Below are 20752 nucleotides of genomic sequence, written 5' to 3' on the forward strand. Positions count from 1 at the left end.
GTATAGAGAGGCAAAATGTGAGGAGATATAAGTGAAAAAGAACAGTTTACTGACAGGGAAAAAAAAAATCAGCAATCACAAAGATACAAAGGAAATGGCTTAAATTTTTTTGTAGCTCCACCCCCCCAAACCCTAGGACAAAGACAAGAAACAAAAGAGTGGCAGCAATGTCTTGCCACATCTCAGCAGTCTAGATGGGTTTTCCTCTGTGCTGCCCGCTGGCCCTTCTCTATCTCTAGCGACCCCCACAGTGCATTTGCTACCATTCACAAGACAGTGTAGACCTAGAGTGTTGGCCACTTTTCTAGTTCTGCGATATCCAAAGCCAGCCGGATGACTCTCAGCTCTGCAACCTGACTTGATCCATCTTTTCCATTGGTAGCTTCTGTGACTCGCCTCATAAGTCTCCATACAGCTGCTTTCCATTTTCAGTTTGTCTCTACAATATGACAGGAACCCTTCACGTCAGTGAAGAGTGTGTGTCGCTTTTCATCACCATGTAGAGTGGAGCCTCCTCAGCACATGTCACCTGCTCCTCTTCTTCTTCAGATGACAGTCTCACCTTTAGGCCAGTTTGTGATGATTTCCAAAATTCCAGAGCAATTAAGATTCCCTATCCAAGCTTGCTGTGTGATCAGAGCAACCCACTTATTCCACATAGCATCAGTGGTGTGACGTGTGCAAGGGACTTTTCCTTTGAATATCCATCCCAGCACTGGTAGTCAGGGAGCCAGAAGGAGATGTGCTTCAGTGCCAATCACTTCTGAGGCAGCTCGAACCCTGCATAGGCTGCTAATACCTCCTTTTTAGTTGGGGTGTAGCTGGCCTCAGATCCTTTGTATCCCCAACTTGAGAACCCCAGCAGTCGTCCTTGGGTCTCCCAAGGTACGTTTTGCCAGAGACTCCATGAAGGACCATTCTCCCTGGCTGCAGTGTTGAATACATTCTTCACATCCTGTCCTGTCCTGACTGGCCCAAGGGCTACTGTGTGGGCAATCTTGTTTGATCTGCTTAAAGGCTTGCTGTCATTCAGGGCCCCACTCGGGGTCATTTTTCTTCCATGTCACAAGATAGAGAGGAGTCACAGTTTGACTGTACTCAGGGATGTGCATCCTCCAAAAACCTATGGCACCTAGGAAAGCCGGTGTTTCCTTCTTACTGGTTGGTGGAAACATAGCTGCTATTTTGTTAATCAACTCTGTTTGTAATCATCTCTGTTGGAACCTGGCAACGTCTGTCTTGCTACTTCACTCCTAGGAACTGTTCCTGGGCAGGTCCCTTGACCTTGCTGCATTTAATGGCAAAACCAGCTTTCAGGAGAATCTGGATTATCTTTTCCCCTTTCTTAAAGACTTCTTCTGCTGTGTTCCCCCATGTGATGATGTCATCAATGTATTGCAGGTGTTCTGGAGCCTCATCCTTTTCCAGTGCAGTCTGGATCAGTCCATGGAAAATGGTGGGGCTGTGTTTCCACCCCTGGGGCAGTCAGTTCCAAGTGTACTGCACACCTCTCCTGGTAAAAGCTCTACAGCATAAGGAAAAAATCTAAACCTTTCTATCTCAAGAGCAATGAATGTTTATATCTTTCTCTGCTACCCCTGCCTCGTGCTGTGCTAGATACATCCCCTAATTTCTTCCTCCGAGGGCTTCCAGTTGATGCTCCTGGATGGCAAACTCAGACTTACTATTGGAGTTCAAAAGATAAGAACGTCTTAAATCACAGCAGAGATCAGGGAACAATGAATATCCAAGCAAATTTGAGACTAGGGAATGCCCCTGGTGCTAGTCAGATTCAGAGATGAACTGCTAGTCATCCCTTGAAAGGGGATGTCTGGTATGGGAAAAAACTAAAAAATATAGGAAGTCTTACTTAAATCTGGAGGCTGGCTTTATTATAACCCTGCAGTGTATAAATGCTCCCTGTCAGAATGTTCTGAAATTGTTTTCAGACTAGGATTTCACGCATCTATTTAAAGGTGTGAGATTTTTATGTGCATACTTTCTCTGAAGTGAAAACCTGCCACTGTGTGTCAAGACACAAAGCAGTGAGAAAGAGCAAATCATCTTTCCTTGTTCATTGTGACTTTGCTTTTTAGGGCCTTGCATTTTTTTTCACTGAATGCAACAATATGGAGTTCAAATTTATAAACAGATTTTTTTCCCTGTGGACAGGAAGATAATAACTTCTTCAGTGTCATGTGAGATTATACTTTAAGACTCTTATACTTAAGAATTATCATGGTAGTGCATTATCATGGTGCATTAGAAGGTAAAATCATAGGGTTGTCAAAGCATGTTGCCTTTTACCATACATTCTTGGGTTTTGGGGTGGAATTTGAAGTGAGGCACGATGGAGAAAAAGCTAGTTCAAAAAGCTGATCTAAAATTTCCAAGTATTTTTCAAAGTATGATTTAAAACATTCATGACAGAGTAATTTTTGACTGAATCTCCTGGCCTTGTGTTCACGTCATTTTTAATGCTTAACAATCTTCTCTTGCACATGTGTTGTGAATTTCTAAATCTATAAACTGCTTATATATTTATATATATTTTACTCTTACAGCTTTCATGGATGCAATCCTTATATTAGAATTAACAGTTTTACCATTGACTTAAAACCCTCTTACTTTAGCTTCTATTCTCCAATTGTACTGGTAGCAGTATTGAGGGAGGAAAGAGAAATCGAGGAGACAGGAACCTTAAACTTGGCTACACTGCGAAGAAGAGCAAAACATTTAGTCCCAGATTTTCAAAAGGATCATCTAATCCCAGTGCTTGACCACCTAGCTCTAGAAAACCAACTTCACTCCACTTGAGCAGCAAATACCCATGTTTTTGAAAATCAAGTCTGACCTATTTAAAGCTGGGCACACATAAAGACACAGAATTATGACTCGAGTTATTAAAAATGCTCTCGATACTCCTAACTGACTATCCCAACTGCCTCCTGGCATTCCTGACTCTTTTGACTACTGGACTCGCACGCCGTCCCGCTCCACGTGTCCTTCCGGGGAGGGGCGGAGGGATCCCGGGGCGGGAAGGTGCGGGAACAATGGCGGGGTCCCGTAGGGAGCGGGGAGAGGTGGTGGATCTGTGGGGGGTGCTGCTTCCGCCGCGGTGGGCGGCAGACTCGGAGGAGGAGAGCGAGGAGGAATTGGAGAAGGAGCTGCACTTGGCGGAGGATGCGCTCGTGGACGCTGCTGGGCGGGAGCTGGAGGCCGCGCTGCCCCCGCGCCGCGCCGGTGAGGGGCTGCGGAAGCGGAGCGGGGCCGGGCGGAGGGCGGGCGGGCTTCGGTGCCACTCTGCGCCCTTCTGTGCCCTCCCCGGCCCGCAGGTCTAGGCTCGGCGCGGGGCGCGGCGTTGGAAAGGAGCGGAGTGGAGCCGGCTGTGCGGGGATGGCGGCGGGGCTGAGGGGAGGTGCGTTCGGCCCAGCGGCCGCCTCTCCGCCCCTGGGCTCACACACCGTCCCTCCAGGGTAGGGCAGGTCGCAGCTCGCTCCTTCCCTCGATCACTGAATCGATTACAAATAAAGGGACAGCGAACCGAAGTAGGTGATAAACCTTACATGTGTAGTAGAAGGGGAGTGTAATTTCTGCTTTTCTACGGGCACAGTACTGCAACAGTAAGACAATATGAAGTTTTTCTATTTAAGGTAACTTCATACAAAAAACCTGCAATTTTTTTAATGGTATATGAGTGTTGATACTTGACGTTAATGATTCCTGACAGAAAAGCAGGTGAAGTTGGAGCAACTTCTTCCTAACAAGAATACTTTTTCGTCAAAATTGTTTTTAAAATGGCTGAATTGAACTAGGTAAGAAGGAAGAAATAAATAAGTTGTTACAAACCTAAGAGCCACTCTGGTGTGGTGAGGAAGAGGTCCTGCTAAATGTAAGTGCCCATTTTGTTCTAATCATAGCAGTTAGTCCCCAATCGTGGATTGAGGAGTGGTGTGTTAATTTTTTTGAGGAAAAGAGGAGACAAACCATGTCATACCAAAATCTTAAGAGTTTATTATATTAATTGCTTATAATTTTGGTGGTTTCAGTTCCAGAAAATATTTGTTATGCAATTGTATCCGAAGAACATGCAGGCATTGTGATGGAATATTTTGTGACAAAACTGTTTAAAATTGAATTGTAAACTTGTCTTGGCATAAATAGTAAACCGTAATATTAAACCATATGTGTTTAATTGGCTTAATAAATTCATACACAAGATTTATTTCTGATGCTTAGAGAAGCAATTTAGTGCTTGTTTCTGAGATTGGTTTCACTTTTGTTTTTAAATGCTACTGGAGAGACTGACATCGGGAGTTTATGAAAACCCCTGCTTTACTTTTATTACCGCAACATATAGAAAAGACAAAAGTGAACTTAGAACAAACAAAACTCTTTTAATCAACCCAAACTTTTAATCTTTATGACTGTCAATTGACAATGGGCATATTTTCTTTTTAATGTTTCAGTTATTATACAGGAAGATGGCACCAAAAAGGAGTATGAAGTAGTTGGACGTTTTCCATTAGTTGGCCCTTGGTGGAAGGTTAATGTTAAAGCTAAAAAAATTGGGTCTAAGTACTTTGTGCAAGGATATTCGTCATATTTTCTGCGGACTGATATAGAAGAAAACAACCGGCAAGTATTTTCACTCTTTCTTGAGGAATGTGACGTTCCTGAGAGTTTTAAAGAAAAATTTTTTACTTGGCTTCCTACGGAGTCTATGCTGAATTTTAGAAATCTTGAAGAAAAGCTAAAACAGTTCCAAGTTTCACAGGTGCATCCAGGGAGGAGCCAAAGAGATACCAAGGATTATGACATCTTCTACTATGTTTCAAAATCAAGTAGGTATATCCTGTGCTAGTTTGATTGTTTTATAAGCTAAGGAGTTGTTTCAGATACTGTGTTCAAGCTAACATGTCTTCATATCAAATGTATATTCAACTGAATTTTGAACATGCAGTGATTCTTTTTTTCAAAAAATATTTCCTCACAATGGGACAACTGACCAATTAAAGATAGGTATACAGAAGGACTTTCCTAAATTCTGTAGGCTTACTAAGTAGAATTGTCTTGCTAGGGATGCTCCACCCCGGGAAGTGTTGAAAAATAGGTTTAGCACTACCTACACATCATGGTGTGGCTTTTTAGGACAAATACATGTTCAGAAGTAGTATGCCCGCTTCTTTGTAGTACAGGGGAACAGTGAAGGAGTTCAGTGTAGTCCAAATCAATACTAAATAGTCTGACTAAGTGTATTTGAATCCTGCCTGTCAGCAGATTGGTATGGCCATGAACAGAATGTGGAAACAGGAGTGTCCCCACGTGGAGATAGTTCAGAACTGTTGAGGATCGTGCTGTGGGCTGCACTGGTGTGCCTACGTGAGTTTTAGAGATTCGATCAGGAGTGTGCTTTTGAAGCAGACATTCCTCTTGTCTCCATTGTGATGCAGTCTCTGAGAGTATTGACTATATTCCTGCTGGATGAAACCCAAACAATGTGTTCCAGTTGCATGCCTAAGGTACTTCAATCCCTAACATGCATTCAGTCTGCGAGACCAGACTACAGCTGGTCTGAAGCAAAACTTTAAAATAGAGGGAAAGACAAGATGTCTGAGGTGTGCCTTCAGCATTAGCTCTCTTGTTTTGCTCCAATGATGTGTTTCCCTAACCTGCTCAGGCAGATTGGGTTATCTGCCGTTGCGTGTAAGCGAACGAAGTCTTCCAGCACCTGACTCACTGGACAGTGTCAGATCAAATGATGGAGGTAACTCTTTTGGATGTCAAATCATGTATAACAGGAGAGTTGAGAGCCTCTGCTAGACTTGAGCTGACTTTACTCCAAATCCCATGTGTAAGGAGAGCAAAATTTTCAGAGTTCTACAGACTTTTAGGCTTTTTGTTCTGTTTTTGTAATGGTGGCAAAGCTCTTAACCCTCGTTTATGGACTTCAAATCTTTTCATGACCACAAAGAGGTGGGAATCAATAGTGGTAGAAACACAGATCTGGTTTGCTGTGAGAGTTTTAATGGGATATATGGATTGCTTTTGATTGAGGTTTGTCCAATGTGTTCATGAATCATCAGAGGTAGAGATTGCACTCTGTTCACTGTTCTTGTAGCTGGGGATTTTTCCTAGTATCTAAGTTAATTTGCTAGATTTTAAATTTTCTTCTTTCTCTATCATTGGGCAATGTATGCCCCCCTCTCTCCCTCCTTTCTACTTCTGCTATTGTGAATTTTTTTGGTTGCCATTAATTGTTATGGGCTTGAGCAGTTTGTTCTTCAAGCCTTCATGGTGTTTTTTTAATGTGGAAATAGTGTATATTGATTCTCTATGTGTAAATTAAGTACTTGCTTAAAAGGGAAAAGGTTTTGTCTTTGCCTTTCTGCATAATACATATTTTCCAAGGAGTACATTTAGATGCATGTCATCTGTTTACATTATTTTTTTCCCAAGGCAGTTCAGGGAAAACAAACTTTAAAATAATTTAAAAAGAATTACAATGAGTAAGAAACTGAAAGAAATTTGAGATGTTTTGGATCTAGGGGAGGCAGAACGATGAAAGCCATAGTAGGTTTAAATTGCCTTTAAAAATATGTGTGTATATTGCATGATACTTTGTTTATGATGAATGTAGTTGCAGGGAAGGCAGTACTGGTAGCTCTGACTTTTCCGAGGATACTGGAGTTCTTGCCAGTTCTTCTGCCATGCCATTTTTGCTGTCTGTTGGATATGGTGGATTGGCAAAGAAAGACTGAAGCAAGCAATGATACAGATGGTGAGGAGGTAGATTTTCAAGACAAGATGCTAACAAAATTGGAGGAGATATTAAAGAATGAGCCATGGAAACTTGGATTCAGCAGGGTAAGTAATTTTAGGTAGGGTAAAAATAGGGTTTTGTTACATTTGAGCTTTGTTAGACTACAGTGCTATTTTAGTTATGTTCAGTTTATTAAATGGGCATTTTTAGGGCCTAAGCATAGTTCATTTGGAAATGGATGATGTACTGGACTCAGTTTTAGCAAAGGGTTTTGTTTTTCCAGTTGGTCTACAATAATTAATCTCAGAAGATTTTTTAAAAGTGAGTTTATTACAACCATTTGTTTACTGTTTTTTGCAAGGAACAGAAAATTAAATACTTGAGGTAATTGGGCTAAAAGTAAGAAAGCTAATTAAAAATCCTCATTTATCCCTTTCAGTTTTATACCAGTAAATGAGATTTTCTGTTCCTAATATGTAGAGCAGTATCTATGCTTTCATAGTAAGGTAGATAAATTTCTTGTTAAGAGGTTATCTGATCCAGTGATTTGTTTTTTATAATGGAAGTGGTTGCTTACCTTCATTCTCCTTTACTGGGCTTGCTGTGCAGCTTTGCTGTTGCACCTCACCTTAGCACTCCTGTACTTTGGTTGGGAACTGCAGCTTAATAGTTCACAAATATGGTTGGTTATCCCTCTGCTTCAGCTCCCCAGTGTTTTACAGTTGGATGTTCTGAATTGTCTTTAAGACTTCCAATTTCAGAGATTCAGCAGTGTAGCCAATATATTCCAGTATTTCAAATCCTTTCCTTTAAGAGGATTTTCCTCATGTTCAGTTTGACTATTTCTTGATGCAGTATGGACTTGTTGCTCTCTTGCTCCTTGTACCAAGGACCTGCGTTCTCACTGCAATTTTTTTGTTGCTTGAAGACACTCTTTAGCTTTTTCTCTTAAGACTGAGCAAAAGCAATTAATTTTTCTTGCCCTCAATAGTTAACCTGTTTTGCACATCTCAATTTTGCACTATTTTGTGCTAGTGTCTGTAAGATTGTGTATTTCCTGAAGAAGCACGTTCAGAATTGGGTATGGTATCCTGGCTAATGCCTTTCCTGTGCTGTGTGTCTACAGTTTGTGTACCTTTACTTGAAATTGTGCAATGAGGTGTGCACGAGTTCTCCCTAATACCCAATTTCTGTGTCAGGTCTTTATTTTTAAAGTTCCTGTTTCATACAGAAAGGTGACTGAGAGGAATTCCATTCCAGCTTACTTTTAAATATCTTGCTTTCATGTTGTTTGAAAAGCATAGCCTCACACATTAGGACAAATACATACATTTTTGCAGACTCCACCCTCTGAATTGCAATTGGCATTTACTAGGAGGAATGTTATTTAGCAAGAAGCTAATATATTCTGAAATAAGTATGTGTTTGCTTTTATTCTTTTTGGGAGAAGATTATCTATAAGGAACTGAACCTTTCTTACTGTGAGGCAACGTGGGCCGCCTTCTGTCAATGTGAACATCTCCTCTGGAAGATTCCTGACTTACAGAAGAATGCATTAATTCTGTATGATCAACTCAAGAAACAGTGTAGAGAAATGGGACACACATATGAAGATCAAGATGAATTGGCTCGTTTTGTATCCAAAAATATGTCCACTGAGCATGTTTGGCAATCTCTTGAGTTTTTGAAAGCTCAGAAGGTAGTGATTAGGGAAAAAAAGCTAGTGTTTCTGCCTCATCTTTACAAATCTGAAAAAGACATTGCAATGTATATAGGTGACCTTCTGTCAAATGACACATGGAAACTGGATGCTGATGTGAGAAAGATACTTAACATTTCTGAGACATCAAGGGAGACGATCGATAACAAAATGAATATTACCCGGGCACATGAAATGGAACATCTGAAGGAAAATGATCCAGACAATCATAATGGTGAAAATCACTTTCCTGAAAAGGAAGTGGAGTCTACATCTGGTAACCAAAGTAAAGCAGAGGCAGACTTAGATCAGGTTATTGCTGTGGAAAAGATTTGTTCTAATCCTGTCACAATCATAAGTGGAAAAGGAGGCTGTGGGAAGACTACAATAGTTAGCTGCCTTTTTCGTCATTTGAAGCAGATGGAAAAAGAAGTGGAAGCTGCTTCTAAGGACTTTGAAGAAGACTTAGATGCATCTGAGGAATGGAATACATTTGATCATCATTGGCAGTCAGAGAATATGCATGCAAAAAAATGTTTGAATGTACTGTTGACTGCACCTACAGGGAGGGCGACAAGTCTTTTGAGTGAAAAAACTCAGCTTCCTGCATATACACTGCATCAGGTAAGGTTTGGTTTTTTGTTTGTTTGTTTGGGGTTTTTTAGTTAGGTTCTGAAAGACCTTTTGGCACTGTCCATTCTTGTTTTGAGAAAAAAAAAAAGCGAAAAGCTTGTTATTGAAGTTTCCTTATGAAATGTGTCACTTATTGTTTTTAATGATAGTGCTTAGGTACAGCTTGTCAGCATTTGAAAGTAAGTGTTGCATTTTGGGGAATCATAAATCAGTCATTTGAAAACATTTTTTGCTGTAATTTTGGGTTTTTTTGTAGTTATACACATCTCACACTTGTGCCTCTCTAGGGCATCTGGTCTTTTTAGCTTCTCAGTATTGTTTTTTATTTTCATTTTAATGAAGACAAAAATGCTTTCTAGGTGGTAGAGCTGTTTTCTAATATCCTGTTGCCTGGCAGTCATACTGATACCAGCACATACATGGAAAGATCAGTAGCAAGGGGTTGAACAATGAGATAAATTTCATTTGCACAGTGTTTTCTTAATTACTGTCATGTATTGTGGAAATTTTTTTAGAAAAAAATAGAAAGCAAACTAAACTCTTTGTAAATAAAATTAAGTCTCTTTTGTCCTAGGTAGTGAAAGGTGCCAAAAAGACATTGGAGGTGGGGAATAATGCATATAAATAAAAATTATAACGTAAAATGTACTATTGGCTTATTTTATCTTTGGGGCCTGGGTAGTTTCCTGTACCCCTTCCCCATGCAATGCTGGGCATTTATTAATGTCAGCAAGTTGTAGTAGGTGTTCTGTTACTGAGCAACCTAATGGCTCACCTTTTATCTTAAACGGTTCCTGCAGAAAAAAAAAGACTGCATTTCTGTGCTTTTGTGTAAGTCAGTGTCAATAATCTCAGCTAGAAATGTATTCACTGGGGAGGAAAATAAGACTGAATGGTTGAGTCTTCTGGGTCTTTACAGGTTTAAGTTGAGAATTTCAGATAACAGCTCCACATACAACATTAGAAGATACTGCACTGTCTACTTTTATAAGACAATTGTTTATAGTTGATTAATGTCAGAACTTGCTTTATTCTTATTTGTTTCTAGATTATCTATAGTTTTAAATTGTGGAGGCAGAGTGAACGGGCACAGCCGTGGAAGTTTTCTGCTGTTACGGTTCTGATTGTGGATGAAGGAAGTTTGGTGCCTGTACGCATTTTTAGTTTAGTTTTAAAACTCTTGTGTGAGCATGCTCAGCTTGCTAAACTTATTATTCTAGGTAAGTGAAACTGCAAATTTAGCATTATACAGTATTTAATAACACACAATACACAGTGTAAGTATCAGAACTCCCACTGGTCTCATTGAGTCTCTTAAAAACTCCATAATGTTACATTGTTCTGTTCTTGGATATTTCTGGTAATTGTAAAGGTCAGATGAGATAAGAAAGTTTTCCAGCTGTCAGTATGAAATTATCAGTATCTCCATTCTCTGTTCAGCAGTTAGCATATTAATCATATGTTAGAAGGGAGATTTCATGCAATTCTTAATGTTTTAATTCAAAAAGAAAAGCAAAGAAATATAAAGTCAAATTTTTATGCTTTCTCAGAGGTTTGCTTTTTGACATGCCATTTAGGGCATTTTTTAAATAAGTCACTTTCAAAATGTGTTTGAATAAGATGTAATCACTGTCAGGGTTCATCAAGCAGAGGGATTTGCACTTGCTAGTGAAGCATTACCGAGTGAGGAATATGAAAAACTTGAACTACGCTACAGCCTGATTCCCTAAGCGTCTCAGGTTCTTGAAAGTGTTATTTCATGTGAATTGTATTAAGGATGTATGTTATTATTAGAAAGTTGAGTATTTATTAATTCCAGGGATTTTTTTTTTCAAGACCATTTGCAACACATGATCTGTTATTCCTTCTCACAAACACTAATTTGCATTCTGTTTAGGTGATACTAGACAGCTACCAAGCATAGACCCAGGAAACATGTTGGCTGATCTCTTTGAGGGTCTAAAATCAAGAGGCTTTTCTGTACAACTGCGAACAAACCACAGAGCTGAATCACAGCTAATTGTAGATAATGCATCAAGGTAGGATATCCTTACGTATGTATGTAGCATTCGTGTAGTAGGCCTGGCCTTTTACCTGCAAAGTAGCAGTGATCCAGATTTGCCTCTGTAGTACTGCTTCTGTTAACTTTTTTTGGTTCAAATCAGTAACATTGGTTTAAAAAAAAACAACCCCCCAAAACAACAGCAACAAAACCCTACAGATTTTTCCAGAAGTGTGTATACTGGACAAAAAAAATGTGTGTGCTGGAATACTCTTGAATTTCATAGGAGGTACTTCACTATCAGATACTCTGTTGTTTTCAAATGAGTTGTAACCGCACAAGTGACTTTTTACCTTTTGAAATGGCTTAAAATTGCTTCTCTCTAAAGGAAGTTTTAAAGACATTGCTAGTAAGTGTGACAACAGCTAAAACAGACTGTATTGCTTTGAGAGGTTAGATGTCAAGGGCCATTACAGCATAGTTTCTTTTTATATCTTTCTGTATTAATACCTAGAGACTCTAAATGTTTCCAACATTTGCATTACTTTTGTTCTGGAAATAGTTCTATTTCCTGTCAGTACATGATTTCTTTTTTAAAGCTCAGACAACAAAATTTAGGTTCAAGTGCCCAAGAGCTTTTGATGGTTTGAGAATATTCTGAACATTTGCAAGATGTTCAGAACTACTGAGTGTTTTACAAACATTCTCACTTATTTTTTTGGTAACACTTCTGTTTTACTCCATTCAGCTCCCATGGGAACTCTATGGGTAATACTAAGTATCTGCTGCAGTGCTGGGGGGGTTAGAGAATAAATCACCAACTTTTTTAATGTGAAATTAAGTTATGTTCAGAGGAATAAATTTTTGGTGCATGTAGTGTAGATGACAAAAAATTGATTAGTGGCAAACTTCAGGCAGATGCAGATGATGATACACTGAAATCCTTTAGCCGGAAATAACTTTTCTGTTTTCCCTCCACTGCTCTGGTCAAGAATCTCTCACCGGCAGCTGCCTGAATTTGATGAGGTGCTGCAAGTTTCTGCTTGGAATGAGGAAATGACAATTCTAAGCCCGGAGAAGAAATTTATTCTTATTGCTTTGCCTGCTGGTGGGAATTGTGACAGTATGTGTGAACAGTCAGTTTGTGATCTTGATTTTCCCTTTGGTAAAGCAGAGACTGTTTTCTGGAACTAAAATTTTCGGAAGATTTTAGTCTGAGTTTTTTTATGGGATAAATTTAAATGCTACATTCGTAGTTTTATCTTCTGCCTTCTGTAAGTGCACCCAGCAAAACCCACAAATGCAGAGAATAGGCTGTAGAGCTCCAGCTCACCTGTTACATTTTGAAGTGTAACTTCCAGCAGTGTAATCAAATGGGATTGTCTTTTAGTTGTAGCTGGAGCTGTCAAACCTTAACATATCAAATGGTTCAGTGGTGAATCATTTGAGTAAACAGCAACTGTAACAGGATGATATCCTAGACAGGAATGTTCTCCCAGCTCTACGACTGAGTTAGGAAAATGGAAGCAGAAGGGATACCAGTATTTCTTTTAAAATGTTTTGGGGTCAGGGCTAGGACCATTGTTTATTGGGGGTTTTTGACATCTATTTGGTACAGATGGATTGAGTGGCTTCTATTTTATATGCATCAAAAAGCTTCAAGGGGGATGAGGAAAAAAATAGTGCAAACATTATCACCTTATCCTACTGTTGTAACATACTTAGCAAACGGAATACCTAAAGTAGATTTCTTTTGTGAATCTAAGTGTATAGGTCTGTGGCTTGAAAATATTTGATCTTTACCTCTTTAATGTGCTATATCAAAACCTTATTTTGCATGAAATGTGTTCTATGCAGCCATTGTTTAACATAGAAATAATTTGTCTCCTTCCATATTACTCTTGTTTCTCAGATTTTAAAAGTGGGTTAACTGCATGATGCTTTTTTGGGGGAATATATATGTGGGTGTTTTGTGGTGTGGTTTTGGTTTTTTGTGGAGTGTGTGGTTCTGTGTGGCTTTTTGTTTGCTTGTTTTTTGGTTTTTGTTTTAAAGAACTTGAAATGTCACTGAAGCAAAGGCAATTTAATATTAAATTATATTTTTCTTTCTTAAATTGTTCTGCACATTTTTATGCCTTATCTTTTATGTCTTTTAAAACAGATTTGCAAACTGCCATTAAGACTTTACTTAAAAAAGGGCCAGGATTGGAGGATGCCAAACAATCACAATTTATTGCTTTCAGAAGGTAATGGAGTATGCAAGCAGACATTGAACAAATCCTTGCTAGCAGCCACAATCTAAAAAATAGCTGAGTGTGTTGAGTTGGAGAGACTAGTGGCAATATCATAAAATTACTGGAGAGAACAAACAGGCTCGATGTCTCTCCCTGTATCTTGTGGTTGCTCGCTGTCTATCCACGAAGAATTGCTTCATTTTTTTCTGTTCTTAATGTTATTTTTCACCATAAATTCTGCCTTTGTGCTCATGTTCATCTGTATGGTTTATGTTAAAGTAGCAAAGGATGGACGTAAGTGGTCATTTTTTGTAGTAGATTGTGAGAGCCTGTGCTCTGGTGTTAGCGGAGAGTGCTGTGTTCCTCAGAAACAGAAGGCGAGAGCTTGACTGTAGGAGGAACCCACAAGATACAAAGAAATACGTGTATTCAAATGTATCCGACTGTGGCAGATGTGAATTCCAGGCTGTGTGGTGGAGTGAATAACCCACTATCTCTACGGCCTTCTGTCACAAGTGGGAATTGACCAAGTAACAGAAGATACTGGCGTTTTGACTGTGTGTCAAGGGTCAGATTTAGTCATGTAATCTGATGGGCATCAGTGCTTCTGCTCTGCAGTGACAAAGGCCTACAGTTTAGGTATTTGGAAGCACAATACTCATCAATTAAAAAGGTGTGGGATGTAGGGCTCTAACACGCATTGAGGAAAGATTGGAAAGTTTAGTAATCACAGGAACATGAATAGTATGGATGGCTTCACAGAAACACTGAAGGGATAAATATCATGTGCAGTAGTACCAATAGTCCATAAACTTGCAGTTCTGCACAGAAGAGTACTTAAGAAAAAACTCTTCCACTTTTATTTGTGAAGAACCTTTTCTCAGTAATTAAAAAACACCCACTATTTCCAGATTACCAGTGTGCAAATAAGCGATTTATAAATTTTAGCTAGTTCACCTGTTTGTTGTGGATGCTGAGTAACTCCAACATCAATTGTATTTCTCCAATCTGCATTCAGGTACAATATTGTTATTAGTGATTTTCATATAAGATTAATCTGGAATATATTTATAGGTACTTAATCTGTATTTAAAAGTTAAAATCCCAGGTCTTTAAAATGCTAATAAATCTTCTGGCTATTTTTAATATATTTATAGACAGAAAATAATCTGTCCAGGCCTTATTTTTTCTTTAGTTTTCTTCTTTATCTTAAAAACAAATCTAGCTAATCTAGGTATGCAGTGCAAACATCCTTGCCTCACTTTCTGTGGTATTTAGACAAAACTGTTTCTTTACTGCTCTATCTTCTAAATTCCGAATCAGCAATTTTTTTAATTGTTAGTGGAAGATCATCAAAGCTAAAAAGGGCTTTTTCCATTATTTATAAACCAATGCTAATGTGACATTGCCTGTAATTGTATGTTTTGTACATCATGACTTTGTTCATGTTCTTGTTTTGTATGATCTAGGCAAGATTGCAATCTAATAAATGAACTTTGTTGCCAACACTATTCAAATCATTTAACCAGGTAAGCCAGTATTTTGCATTTTCCCTGTGAACAATCTCACGTTGTTTTTCAAAGTGTTATAGCCAGGCCAAAACCCTAAAATAAGATTGTACAACTTTCAATGTTTCATCTAGATCTGGTTATTATATAAACAATTTATAACATAAACTTTCTTCAGTCTCAGTCTGGACTGTCAACAGTGATAAATTGCCTTTCATTTAAATTGTCATTATGCGAATTCCAAGATTTTAAGTTACTGTTGAATATTCAAAACTGACATAAAAGCAATGTGAAAAAACCTCTCAAGGTTAATTATTTTTTGCCCCTGTATGATTGCTAGATAGATTCTGAAATATTTTTGGAAGCAAGATTTTTGAGCTACTCTATATTACTGTTTTTTACCAAAAGGTTTTACAAAAGTGCAAGAAATAAATGTGTGTTATCTTAACTGTTTTGAATATTATTAAGGTTTTTAATCTGGGCCAAGTGAAGAGGAAAAATACTGAGAGATGGGAAATGCATACTTTGTGAATACATTTCTCGCTTTTTCTTTCTCTGACCTAGAAACCATAAAAACCGACTTTTATTTCAAACTGGGGACAAGATTTCCTGCACACGGAATACGTATCTCAGGGACCTCTTGCCAGACTGTGGTTTCAGAGATGGTTCTAATGGCCATGAATATAGAAGTGGAGAAACCACCCTCACTACAGAGGCTGCTGAGGAGGGCAAACGACTGTGCAATGGAGATATATTTTTCATAACAGGGGTAAGTCTTTGCTGCAAGAACTTGCACAAAAGTAACTGATGATGGTAACTGATTCGGTCCTTGTTGAATCCCCAGAACCAAAAAATTCACACTTTATAAGTTTAGTCTGTAGTACATACTTAGTTCTGCTAAACTATCACGTGAAAGGCAAGAAAGAGGCAAGCTACAATAGAGAATTTAAAAAACCCCAACTCTGGGCTTTCTTGTAAAATGTGTTTCAGTTGGTCTGCTTGTGTTCAGTGTAAATACAGTCTGTAAATACTCAAACGTATTGTAACTGAAATGGATAATGTTTTGCATATAGGCAGAAACATAGTCTTAAGTAAAGAATAAGGCTAATGTTACAGCTGGAGCTCTCCCTGGCAGAAAACTAAGCTAACCTAAAAATACAGCAATAAAAAACTGTATTTTTTGGTGGCTTCAGGGAGTAGAGCAGAGGGGCCAGTGAAATTATCAGTAGTTAGGGTAGGCCCTGTACAATGAAACTATTTTCCTTGAAGATGGTCAATAAAAGAATAGGGATGCACTCAGTACAAACTCCCTGCTAAGTATTCTGTTATTTCTCTAGGATGTAGAAATTGATAAACAGCGCTTACTGACCATCAGCAGCACGTACGGCTCCACATTCACTGTGAAGTATAAGGCACTGAAGAAGCTATGTCACATAAAACATGCATGGGCCAGAACTATTCACACATTTCAGGTAAGAACAGAGCAGCCCTGAGCTGTATTTTCATGTGAAAGAGTCAGAAACTTTTCTGAAACCACAATTCCCTTGAATGCAGGATAGAAAATATTCTTGAAAGAGTGTCCCCAGTTGTCTCCAACTTCCTCATTCTTCTGTCTTCTTTTTTTTAAAAAGTATTTACTGGAGATCTTTCTTTGAAATGGCATTCTTAAACATGTTTCAGGGTTCCGAGGAAAAAACTGTTGTGTACGTGGTTGGCAATCCTGGCCGTCAGCACTGGCAGCACGTGTACACTGCCGTGACCAGGGGACGCTGCCGTGTCTATGTTGTGGCTGAAGAGCTGCACCTCCGGAGAGCAGTCACTAACAAGAACGTGCCCAGAAAAACTCGCTTACAGAGATTTTTGAGAGAGGCAATTTCAGAAACAAGCAACTGTCCCAAACAAATGTCCTCTCCCCTCATGAAGGGCTGGCAACATCAGGAGCTCGCAACTTGCTCTGTTTCTGCAACTCAAGGTGTTCCTGACCCACCTGAACCTCAGAGTGACCTCATGAAACAGGAAAGGTCATCAGTTCTCAATAAAGACCAGACAGGCAGTTTGCAGCAAAGTCCTTATAAAAGACACCAAACTCTTGCAGCTGAGGATGCTACAAAAATACCCCCTGTAAGTATCTCCTTACTGAAGAAGTTTAGAACAAACTTTTGCACTCTTACCACCACAAGTCATCTGGTACTGGTATGACTGTTTTACTCTTATTTATTTAATAATTTTCAAGATGATCAGTAATGGGTGAAGCAGTCGAATTTGGCATATCTTTTCCCAGAGTAATATGACTAATATGGAAAAATTAGTTACAATGTAAATAGTAGTAAATTTATACATCTTTTTACTCACTTGAGTGATCCATTGGCCAGCTTAGTCTATATTAGCTTATTCTTTGTGCACAGATGTCAGTAGTTACATGACCTGCTGTGAAAGATTTATATAAAATATAATCATTGAAGTTGATCTTCATACAATCAAACCTACTTAACAGATGCTTTTTTTTCATTATATCTAATTTCTGAGCTGTGTCATAGAGCTTTTTTTGCAGATGCTAATATATTTTAGGTCAGGTTCAAACTTGGATAACACTTTTGTTTTGTTCTAACAGATAACAGTAGCAGAATCCCCACTTGGATCTTCTAGACTTAGGAATCTAACTTTGGGACAACCAGCTCCTAGGAAGCTTTTCAAAAGCTAACAAACAATTATTAACTGTCCTTGTTATGAATCTTTATTGAACATGTTCTGTTCAAGATTTTTGGAATTGAGAAGCTGAATATGCTGCTAATTTTCAAAGGCTTTCCTGGTTTTGCATATAATGTGAAGAACAGCTCATTGTACACTGCATCTTTTACATTTTCGGAGATCCATTTTTAGTATATTCACTGGTGTACTGGTCATCAAAAAAATCACATAATTCTTCTGTTTTGGTGAAGAATGAACTTACAGGTCTTACAGGATTCAGATGTTCCCGTGAAAAATACATGAGGATGTATTTTGATTTAAAGACCCCTAGCTTTCCATGCCAAGATCTATCCATCTCCGAATGCTACAGCATTGATAAGATGCTCTTACTCATGTGCCAAAACTTGTAGTTTGCTCTTGAGTAAAAAAAACAGTTTACAAAGGGGACTTTAGGTTTTTCTAATGTGGTAGATTTATGGGCATGAAGCTTTGATGAATTATGGCTTTTAATCTTGTTATAAATAGAACAAGAAAGTTGCAATCAGTGACAGAAAATTTTCCCCACTTTGTACTTGAAAGAGATGTAGAACTTGCTATTGCTGCTTTAGCTAATAGTTATATGCTGATGATGATCTTGTAAGAGAAGAAAAATTCCAAGTCAGAGTCCAAATAACATTCCGCTTTCAACTTTTTCTTGTGTACTGTGTGACCTGCTGCATTGTAATTTTGAGATTAGTAAATTGAATGTTAAACCAAAACATCAGACACATTGTACTAAAATGTGTCTTACCTTTAACGTTTTTTTTCTTTTCGCATGGAGTAGGGAAAAGTATACTACAGATATAAACATGGTATTTTTTGCTAAAACTGTGGAAAAAATAATGTGGAAAAAATATAAAGTAGAAAAATAATACCTCATTTTTAATGTCTTTAAATCACTGTTTATTTCAATTTTTACAGGTTTTCCATACAAATATTTGCAACAGTTTGAATTTCAAAAAACATAACATAGACGATAAATATCATGCTATTAAAGTATTAAATTTGTACAAAAATACTTTACAGTTTAATACTTATTTGTTACAGATAAAAATACATATTTAAGTGACTCATGAACTTTGTTTTGTTTGTGGTTTTTTTACATGATTCAGCCTTAAATGTCATTCTGACCTTTTCTGGCAGTGCTGAAATAGAAATTGGAGATACTTGTGTGTGCAGGACAGGTGAGCTTGTTCATGTGTTGGAAATAGTAACAGGGATACAGTTAAACAGTTTAAATTGACCAGAAACAACTCTGTAAGGTGATTGCTTAGATATGGAGACTCTACAAATGTACAAATCCAGTATCTTTATATTCACCAATAACAATAATTACTAATAACAACTTGAATACCAGAATAAACCAAAGCAGCTGCTGGTGAGAATATAGAGCAACTGGCAGTATCTTATTGCTTGGGGGGAGAGGGGAGAGGAGAGAATTTGTGTGATGTGTTTGTAAAATATATTTACAATTTTAAATTCTAAAAATGCGTTGCAGGGGGGTAATGTTTATCATAAAGAAGGCTGAAAACAAAGCATATTAAATAGGATCTTTGTCCCTTCAAGAAATTCTTTGACCTAAAAAGCTCACGCGTGACAGTACAAGTTTACAGGTTTATGGATCATTAAAGAGCTTTCATATCAATCTCCATGGACATCGTTTAAAAAAACACCATTTTCTTTTAAAAACCTTTCTAATTTGTCTGAACTCATTTCAGTTTTACTCTTTTCAGTAATCCTCCTTCAGAGGTTTTATCTGACTAAAAAAGTCTCTGCTTAAAAATCCCCACAGGTTGCAAGACATACCATTAAATACTTCATTGCATAGGGAATAACATAGGTTCTAACAAAGTTTACCGAAATGGGGGAGTAACGTTCACTGCAAACTGCAGCTTCCTGCAAGCATTTAGTTAAAACATCTAAGCCTTGCTTTGTCTGATAAGTGCATCCTTCTTGCCATTTCACAAGAAAACCCAGTGCAGTAAACCACTCTGTCTTGTCCATCGTACAGCAGCACCTTTCTGATAAAATGTTTTTTAAAAACAATGTAACCTGGACACCACTGTTTGTTAGCAGAGGTTAACTCCATGCTCTTCCCTCAAACGGCTGCTGCTGCTGAAGGAAGAGGTACATTTAGATCATGTTTAAAACATCTCCCCAGTTTCTTATTTCAGGGAAAAAAAAGGCCCTTATGATTTTTCTTACTGTTACTAATGCTAGATTGTTTAGAATGGAATGACTTGACTTAATGAAGAATTAAACTATTTCAAAAGTAACCGTGGATTAATAGAAGCTTTGAGACAGACAGACTGACCTCCTGTGCTTTTCAGTGCTATACAGCATCTAAGCCTCAATCTCAGAGAAATCTTAAATGGATTTAGCACCATAATTGTCTTTTGTTACCAAATGTCCCACTGAAATGGTTTTCTGCTATAATGTATTTGTAGGATCCCGTGTCTCTGTATTAACATGAGTGTGTCCGCTCTGCTGAAGGAAGGCATTATTTGGGTCACTCCATTCCCCACTTGCTGAAGGATGTTGTTCTGAGCTTCCTTTCTGAGATGCCAGTGGGTTTCTGCTAATAACCAGTTCCAGCTTGTTGCCAGATTCTGCGATGAGGGGCACAACTAGACAGCAGTCAAAGTCTCTGGTGCGAACATGGTTTACCTGAATGATGAGAAGATTGATTTTTGTTACCATTCTAGGAAAAAGAAAGAGATTACAAGAGAAACAGATTTATCCTTGAGACTATGAAGACTGATTTAATTATTCCAGGTAGAGAATCGCCCAATACAAGGCTGTTTACCGTGATGTCTCATCTGAAGACATCAGTTAAGTTTTCTACTCACTCTTTAAACAGAATGTAGCTGAAGTAGGGATATTTACACTGGTGCTAGCTGTTGGCAGCTGTCACAATGCTCACTCCATAAATGACATTTAACAGCCCATAGTTTTCTGTCCGTCACGGTGTTCATCAATTTAAATGCAATAGAGCATGTCTAAAATTTCAGTTCAGTTCAGGTCTTCTCTGGTTTTACTTAATACATATAAATTCATATAAAATATTTTATTGGGCTAGTTGAGAAATAATTTAGTTTTTTCATCACAGTCAAATTTGGCACTGTGATAAGAGTGGTGCTGGGTGAGTATTACGTTACTCCAACTATGTCATTCAACACTTGGATT

The 20752-nt window shown here is 38.2% G+C and overlaps 2 protein-coding genes across 9 annotated transcripts in view; one reads left to right on the forward strand and one right to left on the reverse strand.

Moving 5' to 3' along the window:
* Positions 1-3053: 3053 nt before the first annotated feature.
* On the forward strand, positions 3054-18584 carry HELB (DNA helicase B). Its single transcript, XM_027679651.1, has 13 exons — positions 3054-3243; positions 4470-4844; positions 6641-6867; positions 8214-9086; positions 10144-10315; positions 10993-11134; positions 12090-12220; positions 13259-13343; positions 14801-14860; positions 15404-15608; positions 16177-16311; positions 16520-16960; positions 17451-18584. The coding sequence occupies exons 1-13, from the start codon at positions 3054-3056 to the stop codon at positions 17538-17540; spliced, it is 3126 nt and encodes a 1041-aa protein (XP_027535452.1). The 3' UTR covers positions 17541-18584.
* Positions 18446-20752, reverse strand: part of GRIP1 (glutamate receptor interacting protein 1) — a 336129-nt gene continuing 333822 nt past the window's right edge. For all 8 annotated transcript variants that reach the window (XM_027679645.1, XM_027679650.1, XM_027679644.1 and 5 more), the window contains one exon: positions 18446-20233. In XM_027679645.1, coding sequence (XP_027535446.1) covers positions 19997-20233 — 237 coding nt within the window. In that variant the 3' untranslated portion in view covers positions 18446-19996. The remainder of the gene's footprint in view (positions 20234-20752) is intronic.

The sequence above is a fragment of the Neopelma chrysocephalum genome, unplaced genomic scaffold (assembly GCF_003984885.1).
Source record: "Neopelma chrysocephalum unplaced genomic scaffold, ASM398488v2 Primary Assembly neopelma1_59, whole genome shotgun sequence".
In the NCBI taxonomy this organism is placed as follows: Eukaryota; Metazoa; Chordata; class Aves; order Passeriformes; family Pipridae; genus Neopelma; species Neopelma chrysocephalum.

Bases quoted from the DNA above. Each gene is read 5' to 3' on its own strand.
- HELB (XM_027679651.1), top strand. From the start codon at position 3,054: ATGGCGGGGTCCCGTAGGGAGCGGGGAGAGGTGGTGGATCTGTGGGGG. The intron at 10,316-10,992 runs GTAAGTGAAACT...CATTCTGTTTAG, and splicing joins TGCTAAACTTATTATTCTAG to GTGATACTAGACAGCTACCA. The intron at 12,221-13,258 runs GTATGTGTGAAC...CTTTTAAAACAG, and splicing joins TGCTGGTGGGAATTGTGACA to ATTTGCAAACTGCCATTAAG.